We start from the raw sequence: 26,377 nt of genomic DNA on the forward strand, positions 1-26,377 counted from the left end.
TTCAACCGTAATCAAATTAAGCTAACTCGGTTATTCTTTTACAAAGAACAGGACTCAGATCAAGCAACCTCAACAACAACAACAAACCCTGAAATATAACATTAGATTTTTATTAATTCAAGCAAACTGTTACAGTAAACAGTTACATAAGTTACATGGTATACAGTATTGATCCAATCTTTTTTTTCCTCTTTTTTTTTCGTCCTTTCAACCCCCCCCAGCCAAACATAGAAACAGCGAATTCATACAAGCGCAGGCAAGTAAGTAGTAACAGCACAATACATTCATCAACTCAACGATACGTTTTGTACGAACAATAAGGCAAGTAGAAGAAAACAAAACGAACGAACGGAAAACGATGGCAGACATTTTCTTTCAAATGAGCCAAAACAAGGCAGAATGTAAGCTTCTTGTCCTACGCCTCAAACGGCAGTACTACGCAGAGCTGTAGTCCCAAACGAGGTAAGGCTTCCCGTTAGTGAACAGTTAAACAGTAAAAGGGGATCTGAGAGAAAAGCTGCCATCAGTGACGTCGACTGGTTTGCATCTGGTGTCAGTCAGATTCCCAAAACTCGAAAAAGTTTCTCTGTACGCTTTTTCTTTTTTTGATAAATCAGGGATAATAAGAGAGGCAGGTATTCTGATGTTTATCTACAGAATCAAGTTGCTTCCACTGTCCATTTCTGCAGCAGCGAGCGTGAGAAAATGAAGGGAGCTCGATATAAACAATGGCTTAGTGTTTCTCTTTGACAGCGCCTGATGTCAACAATAGCAGAAATGGCTCCTCTGAACCCAGACAGCTCAATATCTAGGCATACATTTCCCTGGGGTAAAGGTTAAATGTAAGTGGATGGATATGCACACATGTGACCAAAGCAGCCATATGCTTTTCCCCATCGTTTCAGCCATACAACAATTATCACATGACACAGCAACACAATCTTTTGCTTGTCCTTAGTGGTAAAGTCATTCCTGATAACAAAAAAAAGTGTGTGGGGTGGGGGGGGGGGGGGGGACGACAACCCAGCCGGTCAGGGTTTGATACTACTGGCCTGTTAAAACAAGTGTTTCAGTTGTACTAGGTAAATAAAAGATGATTAAAATAAAGCAGCATTCACTCAATGCCATGTTCAGCCACCAGGTGGCAAAACCATATTGGAGAACTAAAGATAGATGCAACATGCCTTCATTTGTTCTTTTCAAATTTCTTTGTTTTTTTTTTTCAACATCAAGGTACAGATAAGAAACAAAAACAAGTGGCTCTTCAAAAAAGTTATCTTCGTGTATACCAATAGTAAACATGAGGGATTTCATCACAAGAAATCCAGCCGAAACAAAGTCGCGTGGTAGGTGCAGAAGAATGAATTAGAAAAAAAGAGAGAAAAACTACTCTTGGAACACTAGAAAGACCGTCAACGGCGACGTGGAGACCCTCCACTGAACACAAACCACAACGTGACAGACATATGACAAGATATAAACAAAAAAAAAGAGGAAAGGTGGTCGTAACGGTGTTTCGTTTCTTTGATGTCGAGGTGTGGAGTGCAGGGATGGGGTACTGCTGGAGGATGGGGCACCTCCATCCTCCCGGTATTCCTTCTGTTCTCTCCCTCGCCGCCGTCATTCCATCCAGTCGCCTTCGTCAAACTCGGACTCGTCCTCTGAGTCGGAGTATTCCACGGCGATGCGGCGTGACAGGATGGTGGCCACATCATTACCCACTCGCTCGTGCTTAGCCTCTTGTTCTCGCTGCTCCTCCACTTTTCGAAGCTGTATGCCTGCAGCAGGGAAACGGAGAAAGATGATCAAATATCATGGCTCCTGAAACTCCCGATTAGGATTATAACGACTACAGCAACAATAACTTAGATATAGATGAGTATTTATCCTGCTTTATTAAAATGTATTTATGTGAAATATTAAAAACAGGTCTCTGATTCGATTAATCTGAATGAAGCTGGATCTTAGAGACACAGTGTGACACTGTGAGCACAGCACCTGCTTCCACTTGCTATTCAAATCTGTTTGCAAGTGCCAGCCAATCAGAAGAAAGTTGGCTTAAAGGGAGTGGCAAGAGAGCTAAGAATATAGAGCTATACAGTAGATGAAACTGAATGCAAAGATAATCTAATAGAGACCAAGCTAGGTGTTCTTTTCTCTAACCATTTAGTGTATAAAATGATTCCTATGGTCCTAGAAGAGTAATGAAAAGGGCAGTAAACAAAAGAGTGGCATCTTCAAAGTTATTTCACGGCCTTTTACAGATTTACATAAATACAGTTATCTATGATGTAAGACGAGAAAAGCGGCAAAGATTGGAGGAAGTTTTGCTTCAAGACAGGCTTAAAAATATCTGAATATAGTCTCTTATCACCACATGCAGAGCTGGCATTACACAATCTTTTCAAGATGTGGAGACAGTTACGCTGCTACAATGAAAAAGTGGCCACAACACGGTTTTAAAGAACTATTTGCACATGCATTTGCAAACACTTCACCTTTTCTGATAGCCTCCAACAGGACGCTGCGTGCATCGCTGATGGGTGGCAGATTGGCTGGATGGTGCCTCTTGGTCCCCACGTCGTGGACGGCGTGGGGGGGAGGGGAGGCCATGGCTCCTGCTGAAGGGAAGGCGGGCACAGGTGGTGGCCCTGATAGGCAGGGTGATGAGCTCCGCGCTCCTGGGAGGGGCAGGGGAGGTGGTGGCGGTGGAGGAGGCAGGGTGGTGCTGTCTGACTGAATACCAGAGCCCGCGGATGGACCTTTGTCCAGGACCTGCTGGAAACGAGCTGGAGATGAGGAGTGGAGGGGAGGTGCCACGGGTGGAGGGGCTGGATGGAGAACGCCCGGGGCTATCTGGAGGGGAGCGGGGGGAGGCGGGATGGCTGGGGGCTGCTGCTGGATTGGTAGAGGAGGAATAGGAGGAGGAGTGCCGCGCAAGCCTGTGGAGGGTAAGGGTGGAGGAGGAGGGGGCAGAGGGGGAGGCGGAGGAGGAGGAGTGTTGGAGTTGTGGCCTGCTGTCCGGGCTGGAGACTGGGGTCTGCTGTCGGAAAAGCCCGAGCTGGAGCTGGAGGGAAGAAGAAACACGAATGAGGTGGAGACGTGGGTGGTGGGTCGGTGAGAGGGGTGCACTACTGCGGCTCGTTAAACCTTTAAGAGTATCTGAGAAAACGCTCACCATCAGGTAAAAAGGAGGCTGGACTTTGGTCACCATGTGCTTCATGTGCAAAATTTGAGAGATAATTGAGGTAACTTCGACTTTTTCCACTTGGGAAGACTGTTATATGCCATAAATCCTCTCAAAACACAACACCCACCAAAACAGCTTGTATATAAACATGTGTACTTTAGTTAGTTATTTTTTTAATTAATAGCTTGACTTACAAAATATATGAAAACTGTATACAGCAATAGAGCTAATGATATGTAAACATGCCAAAATATTACCGTTCCAGTTTTCTGCAAATTGTCTAGTTTTCCTTTGGTAATGTTGATCATTTAAAAATTTGGACAGCAGTTCAGACAGCACATACATACAATCTCTAGCCACTTTGTTAGGTACACTTCAGTTCAACTGCTCATTAACACATCCAAAGACATAACAGTATGACCGTGACATTGTCTCAGTGCATTGATCTACTGTATGCAGACAAGATCAAGATGATCAATCCGATGTTCAAGTTCAGAATGGGGAAGAGAGGAGAGAGGATCTGTTACGAGGAGAAGAGTTTAACAAAATTGAACTAGCAGGTTAGTCAAGCCTCAAAATTGACTAATTTTGCTCCACATTTTGCAGCGCTGAGTGTGATCAGCAGAAGAGCACATTCCACCTAGCAGGAACAGTCTAACACCAGGCTTTGCATTTTCCTAATTAAACTTTCTATGAAACTAATCTGACTCAGACTGCGAAAGAAGAACGCTGCTTATTTATTTCCATGACATCCACCTTTTTAGCCTCAGACCATCTGTAGCACATCATGCCTAAAAAAACCCCCCAAAACCTCCAAAATTATCTCTATCATCTGTCTGAATTTTTAAATCTGTCACCGACAAATGCACGTGCGCCAAGTAAAAACGGAAAGCCCGACTATTGTAACGACAGAAACTGCCTGTTCACAAAAGGCGCATGTCAACAGCCGAGTTTGTTTTGTTCTTATCTTTTCAATTAAAAATGTGCAGCAATGCGTCAGAAGCAGCTGCTGGGAGTGTGGAAGTAACCATACCTACAGCTGCTTTGTGAAATTGCAGAGTTGTCGCAGGAGCATGGATAGAGTGACGAGGCCAAAGTATTTCCACTTCACTGTCAGTTCAATAAATTAGAGGTTAAAGATCACTGAGCAACCGGCTTATTGTAACTTGCACATTAAAGACAAGAGTGTGAATAACACTGGCCGTTCACTGATGCCGAACCTGCGTGGGTTGGTACACCACTAACACTGCGACACAAAGAGGAATGTGTCCACAATCAATCCTCCTCCTGTGGTGAAGGAGAAGGGGGGAAAAAAAGGCACAGCAGGAGGAAGAGAAGACAGAGGAAAAAATAAAGTGTGGAGTGCTTCCTCTCAGGACAGCAGCGCTACTTAATGTGCTGTAGTAAAGGAAAGTTTTCAGAGGAGGTGAAGCGAGAAAATGAGATACGATGGAACATAGTGACGGGAACTTTTAAAATGGCAAAAAAAAGAAAATCAGCAAGAATTAAAGGTCAGAATAAAGTAAATAAAAGAGCAAGAGGAGAAGGCAGATGCAAGGGCAAGTGCAAAAAAGGAAAAAAAAAGAAATCAATGCGAGATTTCTCCAGTGTTACCTTAATCATTCCCTCTGATCTCTTCATCCTTTCAAAAACAGTTACATAAGCGGCCAATATGTGCAGCAGAAAAACAACCTGTAATATGTTCAGTGGCCTGATCCTGCCCTTCAACAAGCCTTTTTCTTATTTTACTTCATCTTTGTTCCACACACTCTCAAACCACACATCCATCACTTCTTGTGTGGTCCATCAGTAAGAAACTCTTCAGAACCAGTAATTGAAGGCCGATCACTGATACTGACAGATGTGTATGAGAAAATGAGATAAACAAGGCTAAGAGATGTGGAGGGAATCACTGCTTGAAACACCTATTTATATTTTAGGTGTAGGTGAGAGCCAGAGCAACAGAGTGAAAAGTGAGGCTGATGACCCACCTGATCACAGAAGGTGGCTTTATCTCTCCCAGTGGGTGCATAGGAGGTGGCGGCGGTGGAGGGTCGTGAGGTCGGGAATACATTCTGTCCCCTGTACGGTTAAGCAGTTCATTCATCTGAGTGTAGGGCAGCGCCGCCAGTGAGAAGGGCCCGTCCAAATGCTCCATGTACAAATGAGTCCTGAGCAGAGAAACACGTTTTATTTTTCACAGTCATTCAATCACACTGTGTTTGGTTCAGCTGTGAGTCTTTGTGTGTGTGTGCAGTTTTGTGTGTTCTTTGCACCTACTATTCTTACCCGCATAAAGCTCATCTGTCAGATCATGTCACTTAAACAAAACCTCACACACTCTGGGTAGTTAGAGGTGCTTTATATAGAACTGAGGTATGTTTCCCAATAATTTTACCTTGTGTGTGTAGAATATTTGTAATGTATTTAAAAAAAATAAACAAGAAAAACAAACACAAACCAAACTCACACACAAAAAACAGACGGTATAGTAATTATCTTTACTGTGGAGTTTAGGATTGAACACACTGCGCTAAGACTGTCTGATGATCAGAAATTATGTGGTAATTGGGTCATGGAATTCACAAATTTTCATAGGTTTCTGAGTCCAGTAATCGTAGCCAGCAACACTTAAGAATACAATGCAAAAGACCTGAGCAACACCTCATTTAAGTTTTCCCTAAATTTGAAAGTCGATATTTAGTATGACCACCTTTATTCTCCAGCACAGCCTGAACCTTTCTGGTCATTTCTTTAAGTAGTCTTCAGGAATAGTTCTCCAGGCTTCTTGAAGGACATTCAGAGCTCTTCTTCAGATGTTGGCTGCCTTTTGTTCTGTTCTTTGTCAAGAAGATCCCACATTGCCTTAATAATGCTGAGGTCCAGGACCAGTATGCTTTTACTGTATTGGCAGCGTGTTTGGGATCATTTTCATGCAGAAAAATGACAAATTGTTTTCACTCAGAGACCATCTATATGGTCTTGTATGGGGGATCAAAATCTGATGTTACATTTCTGTGTTCATAATTCCATCAATTTTGACAAGATCTCCAAAAACACTGGCTGAAACGCAGCCCTAAATCATGACAGAGCCTCCACTGTGTATTACAGATGGCTGTTGTGCCTTTCTCCTGATCTCCATACTGATGATGATCTGAAAATCATCGAAAAATGTGGAATCGTCTCCACGTGAAACTTGTTGTTCAGTTGGCATACCTGAGCAGTGAGTGGCTTCTTGACCAACTGAGGATTTAGGTCCATCTCTCAGGTCCTGAGTCCAGTCTTTGCAGGATTTTTTTTCTTAGAACAATTTTTAACTCTGCTGGGAATAGTTTTGTAGGCCTACCACATCTTCATTTCTCCTCCACTTGTCTAGTTTCCTAATTTTAAGGACACTAAGCCTGAAGAACTATTGCTCAAGATCTTTTTTTTTTTTTTTTAAATGTATGAGGATGGCTGGCTTCTTTTAATCAAAATATTTTTTAAAAAAATGACGTGTGGCAAGACCTGCGCTCAGTATGTTCTTTAAGGTCGTGTTTATGGTTTCTTCTGGCCATTACAAAGATCTGGTCACACAATATACATATACACATAAAAACAAGTAATAATAAGTTAAGAGCACTTTTCATAAAACAAACGCATTCTCACTGGTCACAAAAGTATACAGTTCCTGTTTCCATTTCTCAGAACTTTAGACTATTTTTTATTCACAAGAATGAATTTCTGCTACAATTATTCTGTTGACAATGCCGTCGCGGTCTAGGTGAGTGCCCATCAAAAGACACTGTTATCCACAACATTGTAAATCAAACGCCGACAACCACATCTATGGTCCGACGCCGTGGGATCCATTTGCTTGAAATCCATTCTCATCAGTGCTCGCAGAAAAGATTTTGTGTCAGCTATCCACGCTACTGACAAATCCAACAAAACTACCAATTTGCATAAAATGTTTTCTTATTAATCACATTGACTGGCAGGGAAATTACTGAACACGAGTGGCACTGCAGCTCTGAGGCACAATAAAAGCAATCACAACTGTGAAGGACCTTAATCATCCCTTTTGTGGCAGCATTTCCCCAGTGCCACAGAAGTGTAAATTGCGTGAACAGATTCTCTGTGGACAGGACACTATTTATTTTTGTACATATGATTGATTTCATCCTGCAAATGAATCCGTTTTTAACAAGTTTTTCAGATTTTCAGCTCCCATGATGTAATGTGCATGTTATTTCTACCGGGTGACACCTGACTAACTAGCGCCAACCACCTTCACTCACCTGTTGTCGTGATAACCCGCAGATCCGTTGGCCTCTCTGTGTTTGTCTTCAGGTAAGTCCTGGGCCAGCTCTGCCCCCAGTGCCAGTTTCTGCCACTCCTTCTTACGATCGTGAGGTGCTCGCGGTATCTTCTCCGGTTCGTGTGGACGGTCGATCGCCTTCAGCTTTAGAAGAGGAGGCGAAGGCGGTGACGGGGATGGAGGGGCATGGAATAGTTAAAAGGAATAATGGGAAGTGATGGATGAATCCACAAGAGGTGTTTTGGGGATGACAATGAGGATGACAGTGGAAGGAAAAGAGCAGGAGACAAAAAATAATATTGCCATTAAATATATTTTCCAAAACTGATGAAGGATTGTTAAACATTTGAACGACAGAGCTTGAAAATTACAGTCAAGATTTATCAATGCAGAAGTAGAAAGAAGCGTTCACACACTCAAACAACCAAATCCAAAACTTAATAACTGATCCAAACTGTCCCTCTTTGTAATTTACTTTAAGGTGCCAAATAAACATCAACCTACCACAGCAGTCTTAACAATATCTGTGCTTTCTAATCATCTTAAACTTAAAAGCACACTTTTTTAAAGGGGTAGCGCTTCACAGAAAATACTGCATCACACAAGCTTGGGAGCAGGGAGTGCTCATTGACTGACTCAATCAAATTGCGGTAAATATTTTTTTCCAAAGCTTAAAAGTCTATAAAGAAAGATGGGTAATATTTTGTGACAATCTCGTGCCCATCGTCAAACAGCAATCCCTGACTCCCAGATTTCAGCATGACTGATTTGCAACAGAGGAAAGAAACAGCAGCAAGCTGCTGAGGTAGAGGATTGTTCTTTTTTTTTTGTTTTTAAATCAAATAATCGCTGTTTTTTCACATACCTGCCCTGGAAGGTCTAAGTACCTATAGACCTGATCATACATGCGGGGGTCCTGCAACTACAAGAACAAAAACAAAAACCACAAGAGAAGCACCAGGGGTGAGGGGACGGGGTTCAAAATAATCAACACGGCACAGGATTGAGCACAGCGCTGCTGCACACAGTCAACGGGGACAAAAACAGAGTGGGCGGTGAGAAGTAGGACAAAAGGGAAAGAGGGGGGGAAAAAAGTGCTGTTAAACAGAAAAATGACAACGTGCACAGCGCGGGGGACGTCACAATGGCACGCAAAGACCCACACACACACAACCACACACACCCACGGTGAATATAACAGAGCGCCGCTTCATCCCAAACAGACAGACTAAGGCAGAAAAGGAGAGATCTCACTGGAATGGGGGGAGCAAATCTACAAAGGTGTGTTTCTACATGCGATGCACAGCAACAACCCACACTGGAGAATGACATGCAAAACAGAAATGCACACACTCGTGCTAGCCAACCCAAAACAATGAGAGAGCAGATTATATTAAAGAAGGGCAATAAAAACATAAAGGGGACTTTTCACAGTTAATCTAAATATAAAGATATGCATGAAAACACTTTACAATCTTTAGTCAACTTAAACCAGCTAACAATATAAATCAATGTGAAAAATAATTCTCAACGCTAAACATAGACAACTGTAATAAAAACAAACTTACGAACTAATAAAAGAAAACTTATTTATTCTGCAAAAACTGGATAAAACAAGTGAGTTTGGCTTTAAATATTATGTTTCTACTTTCTAACTTCTTGTGGTGCTCAGCTTATTTGCTTTTATTAAGGACATGCATGTAAATTTTCACAAATATATTTACAGTCGACAGCTGTGCATACCGTACATCTTAACCGATACACCATTAACTTCAGTTTGCAATTAAGAGTGAACAGCATATTGGTTCGGGGACTCTTTTCAGCTGCTGGTCTATACACAGCTGGCGCTTTGGAGAATATTTACAGTATGTGGGAACAATTGTGTTCACGATAACGAGGGATCATGCCAGCCAGTACAAGTGCATCATGTGGCTGTGTTTTACAAGAACAGGGGGGAGGACTGCAGCACAGGAACACTGTTTTTTAAGGCTACACAGACAATACCTGTTAGTGGGATGCTTTTATGATGCATTTTTTGTGCCTTTTTTTGACATTAAGACAAAAAAAGAAAGCACAGACGTGTTTGTGTGTTAGTAATTTAACAAGACATATTTGTGCTGATTATAAAAACACAATCAGTTTCAAATAAAACAATTTACAACACAAGCCGATATTCAGTTAGGGTATCAAACAATACCAAACAGGTGTGTGTATGTGTGTGTGCGCGCGTGTGCATGTGTCCATTCCCAAGGAAATATTACAAGGTAAGGTAAAGGGAGGTACTCTGAAATACAATTCATCCAACACTGACACTCCGTTAAAACTAATACTAATCAATTTCTTCTATGTCACATGTATCCTCAAGGGTTCCCCACTCTACTCATTCGATAAGTGTGTGTGTGTGTGTGTGTGTGTGTGTGTGTGTGTGTGTGTGTGTGTGTGTGTGTGCTCAGATGAAGCACGTTGGCTGAGAGGTGACAGGTTGTGGACAGCATCTCCTCTGGTTTGGTTAAATGATGCTGATTTTGTTTGCTGAGAGAATAAATTCCAACTCTAATGCACATTGATTCGGTTCTGAATCATCGTGGCCTATTATCCCTGATGAGGCATCGACTGAAGAAAAGCATCTCCGTTTAAACACACAGAGTCAGACACACAACCGCCTCCTCCTCTGCTTAAACACATTAATATATCTTAACTAAAACTTTATTATTTATTAGGTTGTCAAGGCCTTTTACCGTGTCTAAGCTGCGCGGGGCCTCTAAAATCCAGCTGCAATCATCGAATCAGTGATGAGTTTTACTTTTCCTAAACTCGTCTTCCTGAAAGGTTTTCAGTTTTAGTGTCGTGGCAATGTATGAAGAAACATTAAATAACACTTGAAATAAAAATAAGCTAATGTACTATAAAATTCCATCTATGGGTCTATAGACTATAATGAGTGAATTTTTGTTTTAATGACATAAGAAGAAGGGTTGGCGGGAAGGACAGGTGGCAGTCAAACGTATAGTGTGAGACAAACCGTCCATCAAACAGAGTGTCGGAGTGATGGCTTTAATGCTGTAGTGCAGCAATCAATGTGAAAATAAGTTTTTGTTAATGGAGGGGAAAATAGATTAGACAGTGTTCGTACAAGAGAGAAAATTAGACTTTTTTTCTGTGAGCGTGTGTGTTTGTAAGCATGCATGTGTGAGTCACAGCTGTTATATATATATATATATATATATATATATATTTAGCTAATTTTCAATGGGCTGTGTGCCTCTGCTAGGTCGTCATCTTTCATCTGAATGGACTGGTACTGGCAGAGGAAGTGCCGAAGTGTGTATATGCAACACAGCGGTTATAGATTTATTTTATATACAGACTGTATTCCTGTGTGCACGCCTGTGTCCAGACAGTTATACACACTACAGGCATGTGCGATCATTTGTGCGTATGGTTTAAACTGACAGACTCAGCAGAATCGTGGCTATGTAACCCCCTCCCCAACCCCCATCACAGGAATGCCCACAGAGGCATTCAACCACTGCTGACAATAACGCTAACCTCTCACAATATGCACACATAGCTGCTGCTGCTGATCTTTGTAAGATAAACCATTTGGATGCAGATTCTTAATGAAGCCTCATGCCAATACTGAAATAAAGTCCTAGCAAGGTGAAGAAGGCTCAAAAATAGCATGAAATATGCAAAGTTACTGCAACAAAAGCAAATGTCTTCCTGTATAATGCACTCTGACATATGCAGTGTGCTTTTGTAACAATCCAAGCAGAAGACGTCCCGCTTCATATGTCCTTTAGTGTTAGTTTGACCAAACCACAAATCAAAAGACATGTGCAGGTATGTCAAAAACACTACAGACTACCACACAGGTAAGTTACTGCTCTGAGTTGTTTTGCAGTTAGTATACTGAGTTCTCAGCGCTGTATCCCAAATTCCTTATTTTCAAAAGGTGTGCACTGACACGCCTACAGGTATGGCTTGAAATTATTCATATTTAAACTCAAACAGTACTCATTTTTTTCATGTCATTGTTCATTGCTCATCGTTAGACTGCACTAAAGACGTAAACAAAGTATTTTAAATGTTCTAGAAACACACAAAAGATGTTTTACTGAGCAGCATACTGTGTGGTTTTTGAAACTTGCAGTTTGGCATGTTAAAGCCACAGCTGTATGTATTTAAAGCACATGTAACCACAGGCTATGTTTAAAATTTGAGTTTTGTCATCTGCCTTTTTTGTAGATTGTTGGTAAAAGGTAGTACACATCAAGGACTCTTGCCCCCCCCCCCTTTTTTTTTTCTTAAACAGAGCTGGGATGCAGGTAAGTGTTAGAGGGTTGTTAGTGATGGGCTTCAGGTGGGCAGCTCACTTGCCCAAAGCAAACCAGAGGGGGGAGTGGAGAAGTGGGAGGATAGAGAGGGCTGCAGGCCACTGCAAAGCAGAGCAGATGCTCTGGTGGAGGTGGAGAGAGGACAAGGGAGAAGCTCTTACCTCTGGGGGAGTAAGGGAGGGAGGAGGGGTTTCAGAGAGGACTCTTATAAGGCTCTTGGGACACACAAGATAAGGCATTTCCAGCTGCACAGAGTTAGATAAAGATTCAGAAAATAATGTAAAAGCAAAGGTAGAGAAGAGCAAGGACAGTGGAAGCTAAATCCTGAAGCAGGATCTTGACTGCGCTTTACTGTTAAAACATTACTTGCTTTATGCTTTACATAGTATTAGCACTTAGCTCAAAATTTAAGCTAAAATGGAATCAAAAAGCTGTAAATTGACTATAGACAAGCTGAGTTCATATAAATATAGCTAGTAAATTGGGGTAAGAATACTGTAAATGCACTGTCTGCTTGTCTCTTTTTTGCTTATTAGCCACTGTTGGTATTGCAGTAACAAGCCATGAAACTAACACAGCTCCACTAGCTTGCAACAAGCCATAAGAGCAACAGAAGGAGGTGTACTGTTATGAGGCAGGCGGCAGAATTATGCCTTGCATTATAGGTGCAGATGTCTCCTCTACATGTGCCGTAGTATCACAGAAATTCGATTGGAAATCAACAGTTTTTCATACCAGTCTCCTAAAGCAAAACATCTGAATAGTTAAGGCTGTCTAGCATGTATGCAACAGTGACTGCAATGTCGTTTCAGAGTCATTACATTTACTCTGGATGACTTAAGCTTCATGAGAACCTGAAAACAGTCACAGATCTGCAGCTGCATTATCAGTTGGTGAGCAAAAAAGTAAAGGACGACATTGTCAGTGGAGACAAAGTGATTTTTCTATATCATGTGTTACAAAAAAAAAAGAGCCATTCCAGTCCCACTCAGGAACAAATGCTAGAACTGCCCACTATTAAACAACCAATACCCACTGGTATTTATGAGAACTGGGAGCCATGTGACAATCTCAAAAAAAAAAGTATTCCTGCTTATAGGGAAGTATTTAAAATTGGGGGGGGGAAACATCAATAGATTTCTGCCCGAGCCACGAGTGCTTTAATGAGACAGGAATAGCAGAGGAAGAGCAAAGGGGATTCTTCACAAAGGGGATTCAGATGCTGGAGATCTCAATGCCTAGTGGACCCAAACACTGATCTCAAAGAGAAACACACGCTTTCAGTCTTTCTCTCTGTTCCTTTTCTTCTCATTCGCTGAGACTTTCACCCTCTGTTTCCTCTGACTAGCTCAGCACATAGTCTACTGCTAATCCACTGAGGCTAACACAGAGGCTAATGAGATTAGGACACTGCAGGTTTCTTCCCCCCTCTCTCTGCCATATGCTGCTTTTCATTTATCACTGGCTTCAAGCTGGCTGGGCCTGTGAATACCACAATTTGTTAAATGTGGCTTCAGTCCAATGATTAGTGATGTGACCATGTAAGAAAATAGTTTCTGAATGAAGAAGATTAAATACAGTGCTGGGAAAAAGTATTTTCCCCATTCCGGAATCCCTTTTTTGGCATATTTGTGACACTTACATGTTTGAGATCATGAAAAAAAATTATAATATTAGTTAAAGATAACACAGATTTAATAGAAAATGTAGTTAATTAATGAAATCATCATTTATAAAGTGGGAAAAAAACCTCACAAAAAACTATCCGAACCTACCTGGCCCCAAGCGAAAAAAACAATTGCTCCCTAAACCTAATAACTGGTTGTGCCACCCTTGGCATCAAGAACTGCAATCACTTTCACATTGCTGTGGAGGAAGTTTTGTCCACTCTTCTTTGCAGAATTATGTTAAGTCAGCCACATAACTGTTCATTCCAAAGCATCTCAATCTGATTTAAGCCCAGACTTTGACTACCACTTCAAAACCTTTTTGTTTTCTTGAGCCATTCAGAGGTGGATTTGCTGGTGTGTTTTGGATCATTGTTCTGCTGCGTAGCCCAAGTGTAATTGAGCTTCAGGGCATGAACTGAAGTGTTGACATTTTCCTTCAGGGTTTTCTGGTAGAGAGCAGAATTCATGGTGCCATCAATTACAGCAAGTCCTGAAGCAGCAAAGCAGCCCCAGATCATCACACAGTCACCACCATGTTTGACTGTTGGTGTGATCTTTTTATGAAATGCTGTGTTAGTCGTAACGGTACTAAAACCTTCCAAAATATGTAACTTTTGTCTCATCAGTCCAAATATATTATTAAGTCTTGGGGATGATCTAGATGGGTTTTTTTGGGCTAATGTGAGACGAGACTTTGTGTTCCTTTTGGTCAGCAGTGGTTTTCTCATTGGAACTCTCTCATGGACGAGAGAGTGCCCAGTCTCATTCTCATTGTTGAATCAGGAACTCTGATCCTAACTGAGGCAGGTGAGGCCTGCAGTTCTTTAGATGTTGTTCTGGGTTCTTTTGAGACCTCCTGGATGAGCTCTCGACATGCTGTTGGACTAATTTTGGTAGGCCAGTCACCCCTGGAAAGGTTTGTCACTGTTCCAAGGCTCTCACTGTGGTTCATGGAGTCCCAAAGCCTTAAGAATTGCTTTGTACCCCTTTCAGGACTGATACATGTCAGTGATTTTGTTTCTCAGCTTTTTCTTTGAATCATGGCATGTTGTGTTGCTTTTAGAGCTCTTTTAGCCTACATCACTTTGTCAGACTGGTTCTATTTAAGTGATTTCTTGATTCAACAGGGCTCACAGTAATCATGCCTGGGTGTAGCTAAATAAAGGAAGTAACATCCTATTATTCCCACACCTCAGTTTTCAGCTTTCAGGCAGTTTTCTGTGTTCTTACTTTTAATCATTCCTTCAGCTTTCACATGCTGTTACCACATTTTACACGACCGTGAATGTGACCTTTCAAGTAGCCTTAAAAGATATTTAACTTGCAAGGAACTTCCACACTATTCATTCTTTTATATAACTTTGTCTTGATTCCTTCTTTGATTATTCTTAATAACAACCCTTACAAATTGAGTTCATTCTAGCACTGACATTTTAAAAACAGGAGACATCAAGGTTGCTCAAGAAACTGACCATTTACTTTAATAAATATCAGAAATGTAATGTAAATTAAAGAAAAAAAAAAGAGGCATTGCTTAAGGCGCGTGTTTAACATTGATATCGGTTTCATTATTCTGGCCACTGATCTATGATGGATGTCCTTGTTGTTACTTTGTTCAAGGAGTTATTCAGTCCCAGCCTTCAACATCCTGAGCTGAAATACTATATGTAATTTTTTTTCATTTTTTGCAGTTTAAGAAAGAATGCAGACGTGACCGCATCAGCTAAACTGAGTCTGTTTGAAAAGTACAATAATTCAAAATAACCACTATACAATATATGCATCAGAAGGCTTCTATGTTTAAATATCTGTGATGGCAAGGAAAACTATTTACTGACTTTTAGTGTGGATTAATTCTCACAGCAAAAATAAGCAGACTACATGTAATTTTTTTCAAATTTAGGACTAATTGCAAGTAGCTCTGGTGACCAATTTTTATCTCAAGGCTTCCAACGAGCACAGGTCAACTAGTGTGAAGCAACCTGCCTTCAGTCGCAATCTGACTCAAACTGACTCCAGATTATCACTGTATTGATATACAAAGGTTGGTGGCAGTAATTTTGGTTGTGTCCTAGTCTCCAGCCACCACCTTCACTAGTGTGACTGCGGCCTAGATATACTGTTTTTATGTTATTATAACATGTTATTTAAAATTAATGTAAAATGAAAAATTAGAACTTTTGCAGGTTCAGTTTTAAAAAAAAGAAAAAAAGAAGTTTAAGGTTTAAGAGTTTTTTCTTTACAGTAAAACTGTATCTGCTACTCCACTTTTGTTTACTAAAAACTATGGCGTTCACACCAGATTACCATTAAGGTCTAGAGCAGTACATATATGACAAGAAAAGCCATCAAACAAAAAACTAAACTAAAGAAATAAGACAAATTTAAAAATATAATTCGAGATAAACAACACAGCTGCTGCAGCCAGAGCCCAGAAGCATAAGCGTAATGTCTTAGTATCGCTGCATCATCATTAAGAATATATCTGACTTTAATTAAAATTGTGTATCCATTAAATAAATGTGTTATTTAGATGGATTCTTCTGGCGTGTAAGATAGTTTTAGGCTTAAGCTGCAGTGTTAAATGATGTAAAGAAAATTATTTAAACTATTAAGTAGTCTTACAAATATTTTATAAGGCCAATGAGTGACCTATAAAGGTTTAGTGCCTTTTGATTTAGGATTAAGTAGCTATAGATAAAAGCTATTTAATTGTTGTATATTTCAGTTGCTTGCAGCTAGTAACGAAGAAAAAAAGGAAGCACTCAGCACAAGTTTCTATCTAATAACTGATGCTTATGATACAAAGCAAAACAATTTACACAGTCTGTAGCTCCATAGAGGCTCTTATTATCCACACAGCCCCAAATTATAGTCACTTTGTACATGTTGATCTGTTACCTTGAACAAAGTGAACCACCCTTTAAACCCAGGGTTCAACTTGAAGCTTCCCGGCTAATTTAATGTTAATGTTGTCAGAAAAAAATAATTAGATGAAGTATCAATGGTAAACATAATTACAGCTACAAATGCATAAGCACGCACACACACACACTGAATCCCATGACTGAGAGGCCCATTAAGATGATGTGGCAGAACCACTCAATCAGCAAATTGATGAAGTGTAAAGTTATCAAAGATCTACACCCTGAATTTATGTGTGTATATGCGAGTGCTTTTTCTATCCTTAATCTTTTCAATGAGTGATTCTGCATGCTTCCGGCGCACATGCATGCACGCACACCTTCTTTGAGCCATCTTTGTCCTGGTTCTCAATGTGACCATGTATCCACTTTACACAAACCACCATATATGTTTGTGTAATACCTCTATTCCTCCATATATCCGGTCCTCCCTATGAATGTCTTTAAGGCCTTTCCATGGGGTCTGTCTAAGTGCCAGTGTGGTGAGAGGGAAATGAACATGGCTTTACAAGCTGAGCCCACCCGGAGCTTTAATTAGAAGGAAATCATTGGAATGAGCTCTGGCTGCAAGCGGTCATATCAGCCTAACCCTCTGGAGCAAATAAGCTTTACCTAATGTTGCATGTTGTAGCTTTCTGTTTCATTTACTGCTTAAAAAAAATGTGCACACAGACTAGTAAACAACCATAAATATCACTACACAGTTACTCTTATTCTCTCAATTCTCCAACTAATTCTCGGCAAAACTTGTCCTCTGTGCGTCATTCCCACAATCATTAAAAACCTCATAACCAGCAAATTATATCCTCAGTGTTCACATAAACCCTCAGCAGAAAATCTCTCTTTACTCCTCAGTGACGTGATTGTAATGAGCTTTGATTGACTGCGAGGGGGCAAAATGGGGAGCATGCACCGCTTCCCACGCAGGAAAATGCAAGCTGGTGCTGGGAAACCCCTCGGTTTGAGTTGGGGGGTCATAACTCAGCACTTGGCGAGGAAGAGGGGCTAACCAAAGCCGCATAATTTAATTTGTCTGTGTAAATATATTGAAAAAAACAAAAAAACAAACTCAGATTGCAAATGCTTATAGATATTCCTCATGAGGCTACGAGTGACTGTTTATTTGTGGAGAAGAAGAGATGTGACGCACAGCGCAGGGGCAACTGAAGACCAGATGCTCCCATTAATTAGATGTAATGATCACACAAGCAATAACTAAGAGGGTTGACAGAGGGAAGAGTTTATAATCTATGAGTGGTGACTAATTAACTCATTTGGATGTGTGGTATAAAGCCAGACCTCTGAATCTATTAGTGAATCACCCTGCCAGTTTATTCAAGCAGGACAGATCAATCTGTATCTGTGAAGCCTCTTCGCTCTTCTACTCGCTAACCTCCGTGTGCTGCTGCCCGTCATAAACGCCTCCGTCTACGGCAGTGCACTCGTAAGCTGCTGCGTGAAAAAGCAATAACGCAGCCAAACCTGTGCTTTTTAATTCTTCTAGACTTACCTTCTGTTTCCGCCTCTCCTTCCTCTTGTCCTCTGTGTCTTGAAGCATCTTTTCTCTCCACAGGTCAAAGAAATAGGATGGATTGGTGTAGAACTTTAGACCCTCCTTTCCATCATCTCTGTAGACGAGCAAAAGAAACCAAGGAATCTGAGATTCATGATTAGCAAATTTCAAATTAAAGCTCATTTATTTTCCTCTGAAACCCTGTTGGAGTATTAAAAAAGAAACATCACTTTCTAAAGATTATTTTCATTTTCAGCGAATCTGCTCACTAATTACTGGATTAAACATTTGATCTATTAAACACAGTGAAAGCTTTTAATGTTTTCCTCTCCTTAATTTTACTAAGACAACACAAGACCAATTAAAGCAGAATATTCTAATATTTAAGGAGGTAAAAACCAAAAAATATTTTGCCATCCACTCCTGAAAACTGTGACCCAAATATCAAAATACTTGCAGGTTTTATTTTTATATCTCCTGAATAATTGTTTCAGTGCTTCACAGTGTAGGCTGGGAAGAGTGAGAGGAGGCACAAGACAAACTGCAACAAAAAGTCATTATTCTGATTTATTTGCTTTTTTTTTTTTTTATGAAGAGTTTCCGAAAATGCGGGAGCTGCAGAAGTTGAACATCACTGAAACTCAAGAGCAGGGGATGAAAAAGGAGGGTAATGTTTATTTGCTTGTGCCCCTGCTCGTGTTTGTCTCTGTGACAACAAGCACTTGTTATGAATAATAACTAATGGTGTGTGTTATCATTCATTCCCAATTCAACTCTCATTCTCTTTCTGAATTCCTCAGTAGCATTACAGAAGGGCACAGTGGCTCGTGGTCACTGGGCGAGATCAGTGCTGCGAGTATAAGGAGGGAAACATAACGGGACATCTGACAGATGCAGGTAGTTATCACATAATATCATTTCCTCTTGACAAGGAAGTAATCATACACAGATGCCACCTGGAAATGCCATTTGATATCAGTATGGGGTACGACTAATTTGCCCTGCTGATGTCTTTGTCCAAATAATTTCCAAAAATCTTTCACTGGTGTTTAAATCATCCGTCCGAAATGTCTTCAAAATAGCATGCTAGTAAACATGGAATCTTTCTGGCATGTAGTCACCAATAACTCCAAATACTACTACTACTATTACTATGGTTTCGTTTATCATGTTCTTCTTCATTCTCTCCTCGCTAGCAAAGGCAAAGGCAAAGCTTTATTTAAGTATTATCACCTCTCACCTGTTCATGGACATAGCTATATTTTTTGAAAATGTGCGTCTAACACAAACCTGTATCATCACACTAATAGAGTAAGGTATCCACATATAGAGCCAAGCCCAAAGGTGACGTGAGGGTGAATTAGAATTGCGTAGCAGCTCAACTGGCTCAGTTTACAAGTCACTGCCCGTAAGACAGCAAATGTGACTCTGGCCTCGAGCACAGTTTGGATGAAGTCCCATTTGGGTAATCTCTGTGTCCAAGTTTCTTGTGAATTACGGAAGGATAGACCGACAAATGACAGATGCCTTGCCATAGAATTAGCTGGTCCTTCATTCAGATGAGTTAAAACCCCCACATGTGAAAGTATGTGTCTGGATATTGATACAGACCCAGAGAAGAAATGAGCTTCTGAAGGCTACTCAAGAGAGAGTATCCCCATGGTGAGATACCAAGTGAATGCTGAAAAGAGAACTCTTTTTTTAACCTTTCAAACCTCGGGCAAAACCAGGAGCAGGAAGGGTGTCGGCTGAGGCTGTGTATCCAGATCGTTCGGTAGTCCTAACGTGAACCTGTGAGCACTTGCATTCACCCGCTGTTGCCCAAGCCTAGGGAGTCAATTATTTGGCAATGTCACAGATAAGAGCAAGAACACAGAACATGAAAAAGCGAGGCTTCAGAAGGCAAGAGTGGAAAGTTTAATGATATGCAACACAACAAAGGGAAGAAAATAGAATTCAACAATGGGATAAGGTAAGGATGAAGAGCAAGCTTCTGCGGTGTACACTGCAGGTACTCTTTGAGAGTTAAAGTAAATTATTATGCCTGCTATTTTTTTGTGTAGTTGAGGTGCATGTTTATGTTGTGTATGAGAAAGAGAAGCTCTTTTCAGGGTGGATCTGAGAAGTAACAGCATAAGGAAGTATCCTAGGGAGCCTCTTAGTGGAGAGAATATAAATACAGGAAAAAAAGGGGTGGGGGAGGAAGGACAAGAGGAGGAGGGAGAAATCTAACAGCAAAGCAAACTCAAAATATCCCAAAATATGGCCACATTTGAATTAATTAAACAGAAGAATGAAATCACAGACCATGACAATCCTAATCATTAGGCCAGTGCTGATGAACAACAAATAAATAAATAAATAAATAAATAAATAAATGAAAGCAACTCCAGATGAAATCTGACGAGGGTGGAAACTAAAATTCAGCTCGATAAAGGCCATAACATGTGCTGCATTTCAACCCCTTTTAACCCACCAATGACTTGTTGTGCTTGTATACACTGAAAATAAACAAACTTCGATTTTAATTAACTGGAAATAAATACATGATTAAGTGATTACCAAAAATATAAAATATAAAAACAATAAAGATCAGTAACACTCTTTAATAATTATTTCAATCATATATCTGCCACACTTACAAGGCAGTACCTTTAGCTGCTTCATAGTCTGGCACCCTTAGGAAGGGTCACTATTTTAAATAATGACCTTTATTCTCATCAAAAAACAATGGAAAGGAATTCCCAGTCAGTGTTGATCACCGATTCTACAACTTATGGTGGCCCAATATTTTTAACCACACTTTTTTTTTGCCTTTTGTTTTAAACTTGTTGCATACTTGTAGATGCCAGTCTTTATCTCAAAGGAACACTAGTAGAGAAATTGTTCTCTATATAATGGCAATTACATCAAACATACTATTGGACCATGTGCCCAAAGCTACCCTATCACTTACTGGAAAGTTGAAATTATTTTTTCAAACATTAGCTGTTAACCTCTTAAAATAATAAATGAGAATTCGTTTTTTCCGCTAGCGTGACAGCAAAGCACTTAGTAAGCGAAGCAGAAACCTGTACCTGCCTCTCCCCCAGTCTAGGCCACGTCAAGGCCCACGGGTTAAAAGCACAGCAGTGACGAGGTTTGTACACCTCAGCCTACCTCTCTCTTACAGTGCATGCATCTCTATAAGCACATCCACCAACAAAGAGATTATGTTTGCCTTTTAACCTTTTTTGCAGATGGTCCTGTCAGGGGGAAAGCATTAGACAGAAAAGGAAGGGAAAAAGGTGAGTGAAGAGTGAGGACGAGAAAAAAAAAGGAACAAGGTGAGAAGGTCATGAAATAGAAGAGAGGAAGTGCTGCCCAGCAGAACTTTTTATGGATTATTCATCTTTAAATGCCGCGCTGTTCTTGCTCTCTTCGCCCCCTACTTGTCCACAAGAGCCAAGAGAGATGCCTGGTGTCAAGGACTGACAAGCCTGCCAGTAATAATAAAAAAAAAGTGTCCTCCTGAGTTACACTTTAAAGGCAACCCAAAAAACTGTCCAGACACAAACCACACAAAATAACGTTTAACTATTTATCCATTCTAAATTTAAGTAAAACCGCCACCCACTTGAGATTACAGATATCTTAGTCGGGGTGCATTTTCTAATCGCTCTGTGTGATGGCTTACTGTGAGCATCAGTGTCTTGTTTAATGAAAGCTTTTATAATGGTAGGCACAACCGTAATACGAGTGAATGGGCCGAATGAAAGCTGTAATTGAGGACCATTTGGGTACTTTTTGTTGACGCGGTGGGGTGCAATCAGTCTCTTCTTGTGCCCATCAATAAAATACGAGCGTATTAATGTTTTCCGCTCTCCAGAGACAGAAAACAGGGGGTAAACTTCTATTAACGGGAAACATGCAATTGCTAGGAACAACCCCTTCTTTGGTAAACCATTTCCAGAATGCTAAATTAAACATTTATTATAATTGTAAAAAAATACAAATAAAAAATACTGGTGGTTGCCAGTCCCACCTTTTAGACTCCTAGTAAATGCACCTGTGATATCAATTTGAAAATCTTAGTTGATATGTTTTCAAGTCATCATATTTATAAGATTTTCAGAAAATTTGAGGTCAACATCACCGATATTCACATTTGTCTGAGATTTTTAGGAAATTTAAAAATCTTAAGTTAGCGTGTTCATAAAGTTGGGTGTCACACACTCCCCGCTTGCCCACCTGGTGGGATGATGACAACACCCCATCAGTCTTTCATGACTGAGAAGTAAAAACCCCAATACAATAGAACCAGTTACAATGGTTTGCAAAAAGGATCACAGAGTCAGTGAAACTGGCTGGATTCAGACCTGTAGGGTGTGAGGATGTTGAGCGGTGGGGGCTGCTCGCAGGTGTGGTACGTCTCCTGCAGTGGGACAGGCAGAGATGTGCGATCAAACAGCTGCTGGTCCTGAACAGTAGAACTCCTGAAGGCCTTCCTCATGGTGATGTCCTGAAGAGACACTGGGAAAGGAGGGACAGATGGAGAAAAGAGAAGAGAGGGGGAAGAAAGCAGGTTCTTTGTGAAGCATCTGCTACATGTATGTTTGCTACCTCTGTGAAGGTAGAAGGAGAGAAAGCATTTTAAGACCAACGCTTACTGCTGTTTGACTGTACCTGCCTAACAATGTTCAGAAAACACACACACACACACATCCCAACCAACAGGCTCTTTGTCTCTCTCATGTCATTGATGAACACAATAATTAGCATCTGGTTCCGTCTCCTCATTATCATCATCATCAATCTGACATCATCAATCAAACAGTCACAATCAACATTACAGCAGACTAAACCTATTATAAACCACTAATCGTCCTCCCTCAGGCTAACGCTACATTGCTGTCCTAACTGGTCGTCTTCAATTCCCTTAAAGTAAACAACCACATGATGAGCAAGATAAGCTAGGCTAGGCGAAGCTAAGGTCGTCTCTCAGAAGCTGTAGAAATGATTGCCCTTCTTTCATCCGGGAATAACTGACATTTTCAGAGGGCAAAAAAAAAAAAAATAACAGAAGAAAATCAATTCTGTACAGACGAAGCTCAGAGAAAAACAGGCTGGAGAAAGCGCTAAAGGGAAGATGGGGGGGACACACACAACTAGACCAATGCTAACCCTCAATCTGGTAAACAGAAAGTCTTGGAAAGAGATCTAGAACGTTGCAACTAGATCTGAATTATACATGAGGGAGTGACAAATGGATGCACTTTAATGGTGCCCAGAAGAAGCTCGGGAAAAAAAAGTCATGGCACGACAGACCAACAAACATGACAGAACGAACGTACAATCTAAAAAACACTGCAAGGAAATCTCTTATAAACTTACAGTCATTTTACCATTGCCTCAGCAAAATGAGATAAAGCCCAGAAAGGGTCTACTAACACAATTCAATCTTCTACATTGCAGCAATGCAGCTGGATAATGACTTCCACAGACTGTCAGTGTTGTGACATACCAGCCACCTGAGGCACTGAAGTATCATTATGAACAAACACCATGAGGGAGCTGAGCTTTGGTGAGTAACACTCTGCAAGGGAGATAGGAGGCCATAGAATGCAAGAGGGAGATAATAAAACGACTTGGACACACCAGAGCCGGCATAATGGCAACGGGGGACAGACAGAGATGGAGAAAAGATGTACCAACAGTAAAACAAAGAGCAGCAGCTGACATAAAAGAACCATTCGTGAGAAATCCTGGCAAACAAATGGTGAAAAGAGAGGAAATTTGAAGAGAGAAAAGACATAAAACTAACATGGGAATGTGCGGCGAAAGAGAAGGGGGAGGTTGTATTAAAGAGAAAGAGACAGAGAGAGAGAAGATACATAAACACATCAAGTAGGATTTTAATAAGAAAAACAGAAAATATCCCACAGAAACCCAAGACCCAGAGAAGCACAGTAACCTGAGCAGAGCCCGAGGGTGGATTAAGCTTCAAAGACAGCACAAGGGAAAAGCTTTAACAGCCATTTATACTGGATACACACACACACACACACACACACACACACACACACACACACACACACACACACACACACACACACACACACACACACACACACACACACACACACACACACACACACACACACACACACACACACACACACACACACACACACACAGGAGGGAAAATAAAACATACTGCAAACAGCATTTTGTCCCAAGTTAAACAGAAAAAGCTACAAGATGACACTGGGGTGGTTGATCTGTCTTCTGTGGCTTCCTGCTACAAAATCTTTGGAAAAACTACATGCATTTTAAATGTGCTGTGTACATGCATGCATATACACATAGCATTTGGAGCACCTGGGTGGGGGGGATCCCGGAGCTCATGATCAACGTAACTGTCAGTTTTGTCTTATATCTCTAATACAGGTAGCTTTAAAGTTTATCCAAATAAATGAACCTTATCTCATGTACCTTACACATTCCCACTGACCTGGTGGCTTGCATTTAAAAAGATGCAACCTGATTAAACATTTAAATAATGATTTTGGTTTATTACAACCTTGTTCATAGTTTTGACAATAGTTTCTCATCTTTATGATAAAGTACTACACCAAATATGATGATTCAGCTGATTTAAATACCTATGTATCAGTTGAACATCACGTTAGCCAGGCATTGGCTGATGAGATGAGTCTCTGAATTCAAAATTTGGGTGTTCTTACATCACTTTTGTGGTGACGATGAGGAGCTGAGGTCGTATTTAAAAATTAACATCTTTCCTCATTTTTCCTGGCATGAAAGTGGGAATAAATGACAATACTAATGAAAAACTCCGAAATATTTTTATTGTCAGCAGTCAAATCAGGCCAGAAGTTCAGATCCCTATGCTACTGAAATCTTACAATGATACACAAACTCTTTGTTCATTTATCTGTGAACTCCTCCCACACAATGAGGAGTTGAGCATCCAAACTTGGGAAACAAGTACACCTTGTGCCCCTGAAGATACTCATCTATATCAGACATATGATGTCATCATGTTGCCTACCAACTACCTAACAATGGGCTAAAATGACCCATTTTTGGCAATTCCTAATCTATAACAACTTATAAGAGCATCACATCATTTTAATTTTAAGACAATAGCACCTTATTTATAACCACAAAATTTGAACGATACATTATGATATCATCATGTTCCCTAGCAACCACCTACCAAAGGCTCAAATGGCCCATTTATAGAGTTTATGCGCCTATAACACCTTAGAAAAAAACATTGCATCATTTCAGTTTCACAACAATAACATCGCATTTCTATCCATAAAACTTGAATTATGCATGGTATAGCATGACGCCATCAAGTTGCCTAGCAACCACCTAAGAACAGACTAAAAATCACAGACCAAACATGGGCATGTACTTGCTACTGAAATCTAGGAACAATGTAGCAACGTTAGACTTGATGATCAGCTGAAAAAAGCAATTTAATGAACACAACACTGAACACAACTGCAGTAGAATGAGTCAGAGCAGGAAGTCAGTATGTAATGGATGTTTATGATTTACAGACGTAACGGTTAACTTTAAAAAAAAAAAAAAATGAAAAAAAAAATGAGTATGTCTAACTTGTGGGGGGTTTTTTGTGTATATAATATTGTTGCCTGCCTGCTAGTATTAACTTGTTTGTAGCGATGCTGCAGTCATCAGCCTCCGCATATCTCCAGAGCTAGAAAAATAAGAACCCATGCTGAAAGAGAGATTAATCCTTTAAGATTTTAACTTGCGCTTGTGCCGGGGGTGTAATAATATACTTCAGTCGCTCCAAGATCAGACACACCAGGGATGATAAGGGCAAAAAAAAATCAAAGTCAGAGCTACAGTGGCATGACAATTTGACTGCCCACAGTGATCAGAGAAGAGAAATGCCAGGGATAATTGTAGGAGTAATGTTGAGATCTAAGAAATTAAAGTGCATTTTTCTCTAGTTGAAAAGAGAGAAGGTAAGGGATACAGACGTGGGAAGGGTTATGAACATTAAAGTGATATTTTATTCTTTTATACTTTAGCGATCCCTGTAGGGCATTTCATTTTTTGTACTACCCCTGTTCCACAGGAAGGTTAGGCTGAAAGTCAGGAAAGTGCACCATGAACTGATGCCAGTACTCCCACTCCCACTCACTGCTTGTAAATGTACAGAAAAGACCCACAGAAAATACTCTTATAGCCACATAACAGCCTGTGAGGGCCAGGTACAAGCAGTGGTCAAAAGGTGAGTGCCAATTTGGCATTGTTGTATGTTGAGCAAGAGCACTGTGCCCTGCTGCCCCTGTGAATTAAGGGAAGTGCATGAGGCTGTCAGATGGTGTGACAAGTAGGTGCAAAAGCGACAAATAAGTGAGAGGCAGCGCACAGGTCTGTGCCAGGACTCATTTGATGCAGC

The 26,377-nt window shown here is 40.6% G+C and overlaps 1 protein-coding gene across 3 annotated transcripts in view; it reads right to left on the bottom strand.

The window, feature by feature from the left end:
- Nucleotides 1–1,620: 1,620 nt before the first annotated feature.
- The window catches only part of wasf1 (WASP family member 1), a 61,815-nt gene continuing 37,058 nt past the window's right edge, over nucleotides 1,621–26,377 (bottom strand). For 2 of the 3 annotated variants that reach the window (XM_031727521.2, XM_031727519.2), the window contains exons 4-10: nucleotides 22,293–22,446; nucleotides 17,932–18,049; nucleotides 8,356–8,412; nucleotides 7,471–7,634; nucleotides 5,182–5,361; nucleotides 2,499–3,067; nucleotides 1,621–1,778 (exon numbers count right to left, since the gene is read on the bottom strand). In XM_031727521.2, the coding sequence (XP_031583381.1) occupies nucleotides 1,621–1,778; nucleotides 2,499–3,067; nucleotides 5,182–5,361; nucleotides 7,471–7,634; nucleotides 8,356–8,412; nucleotides 17,932–18,049; nucleotides 22,293–22,446 (1,400 nt within the window). The remainder of the gene's footprint in view (nucleotides 1,779–2,498; nucleotides 3,068–5,181; nucleotides 5,362–7,470; nucleotides 7,635–8,355; nucleotides 8,413–17,931; nucleotides 18,050–22,292; nucleotides 22,447–26,377) is intronic. The other variant, XM_039598748.1, reaches the window with a different exon arrangement.

This window comes from Oreochromis aureus, linkage group 15 (assembly GCF_013358895.1).
Source record: "Oreochromis aureus strain Israel breed Guangdong linkage group 15, ZZ_aureus, whole genome shotgun sequence".
Classification (NCBI taxonomy): domain Eukaryota; kingdom Metazoa; phylum Chordata; class Actinopteri; order Cichliformes; family Cichlidae; genus Oreochromis; species Oreochromis aureus.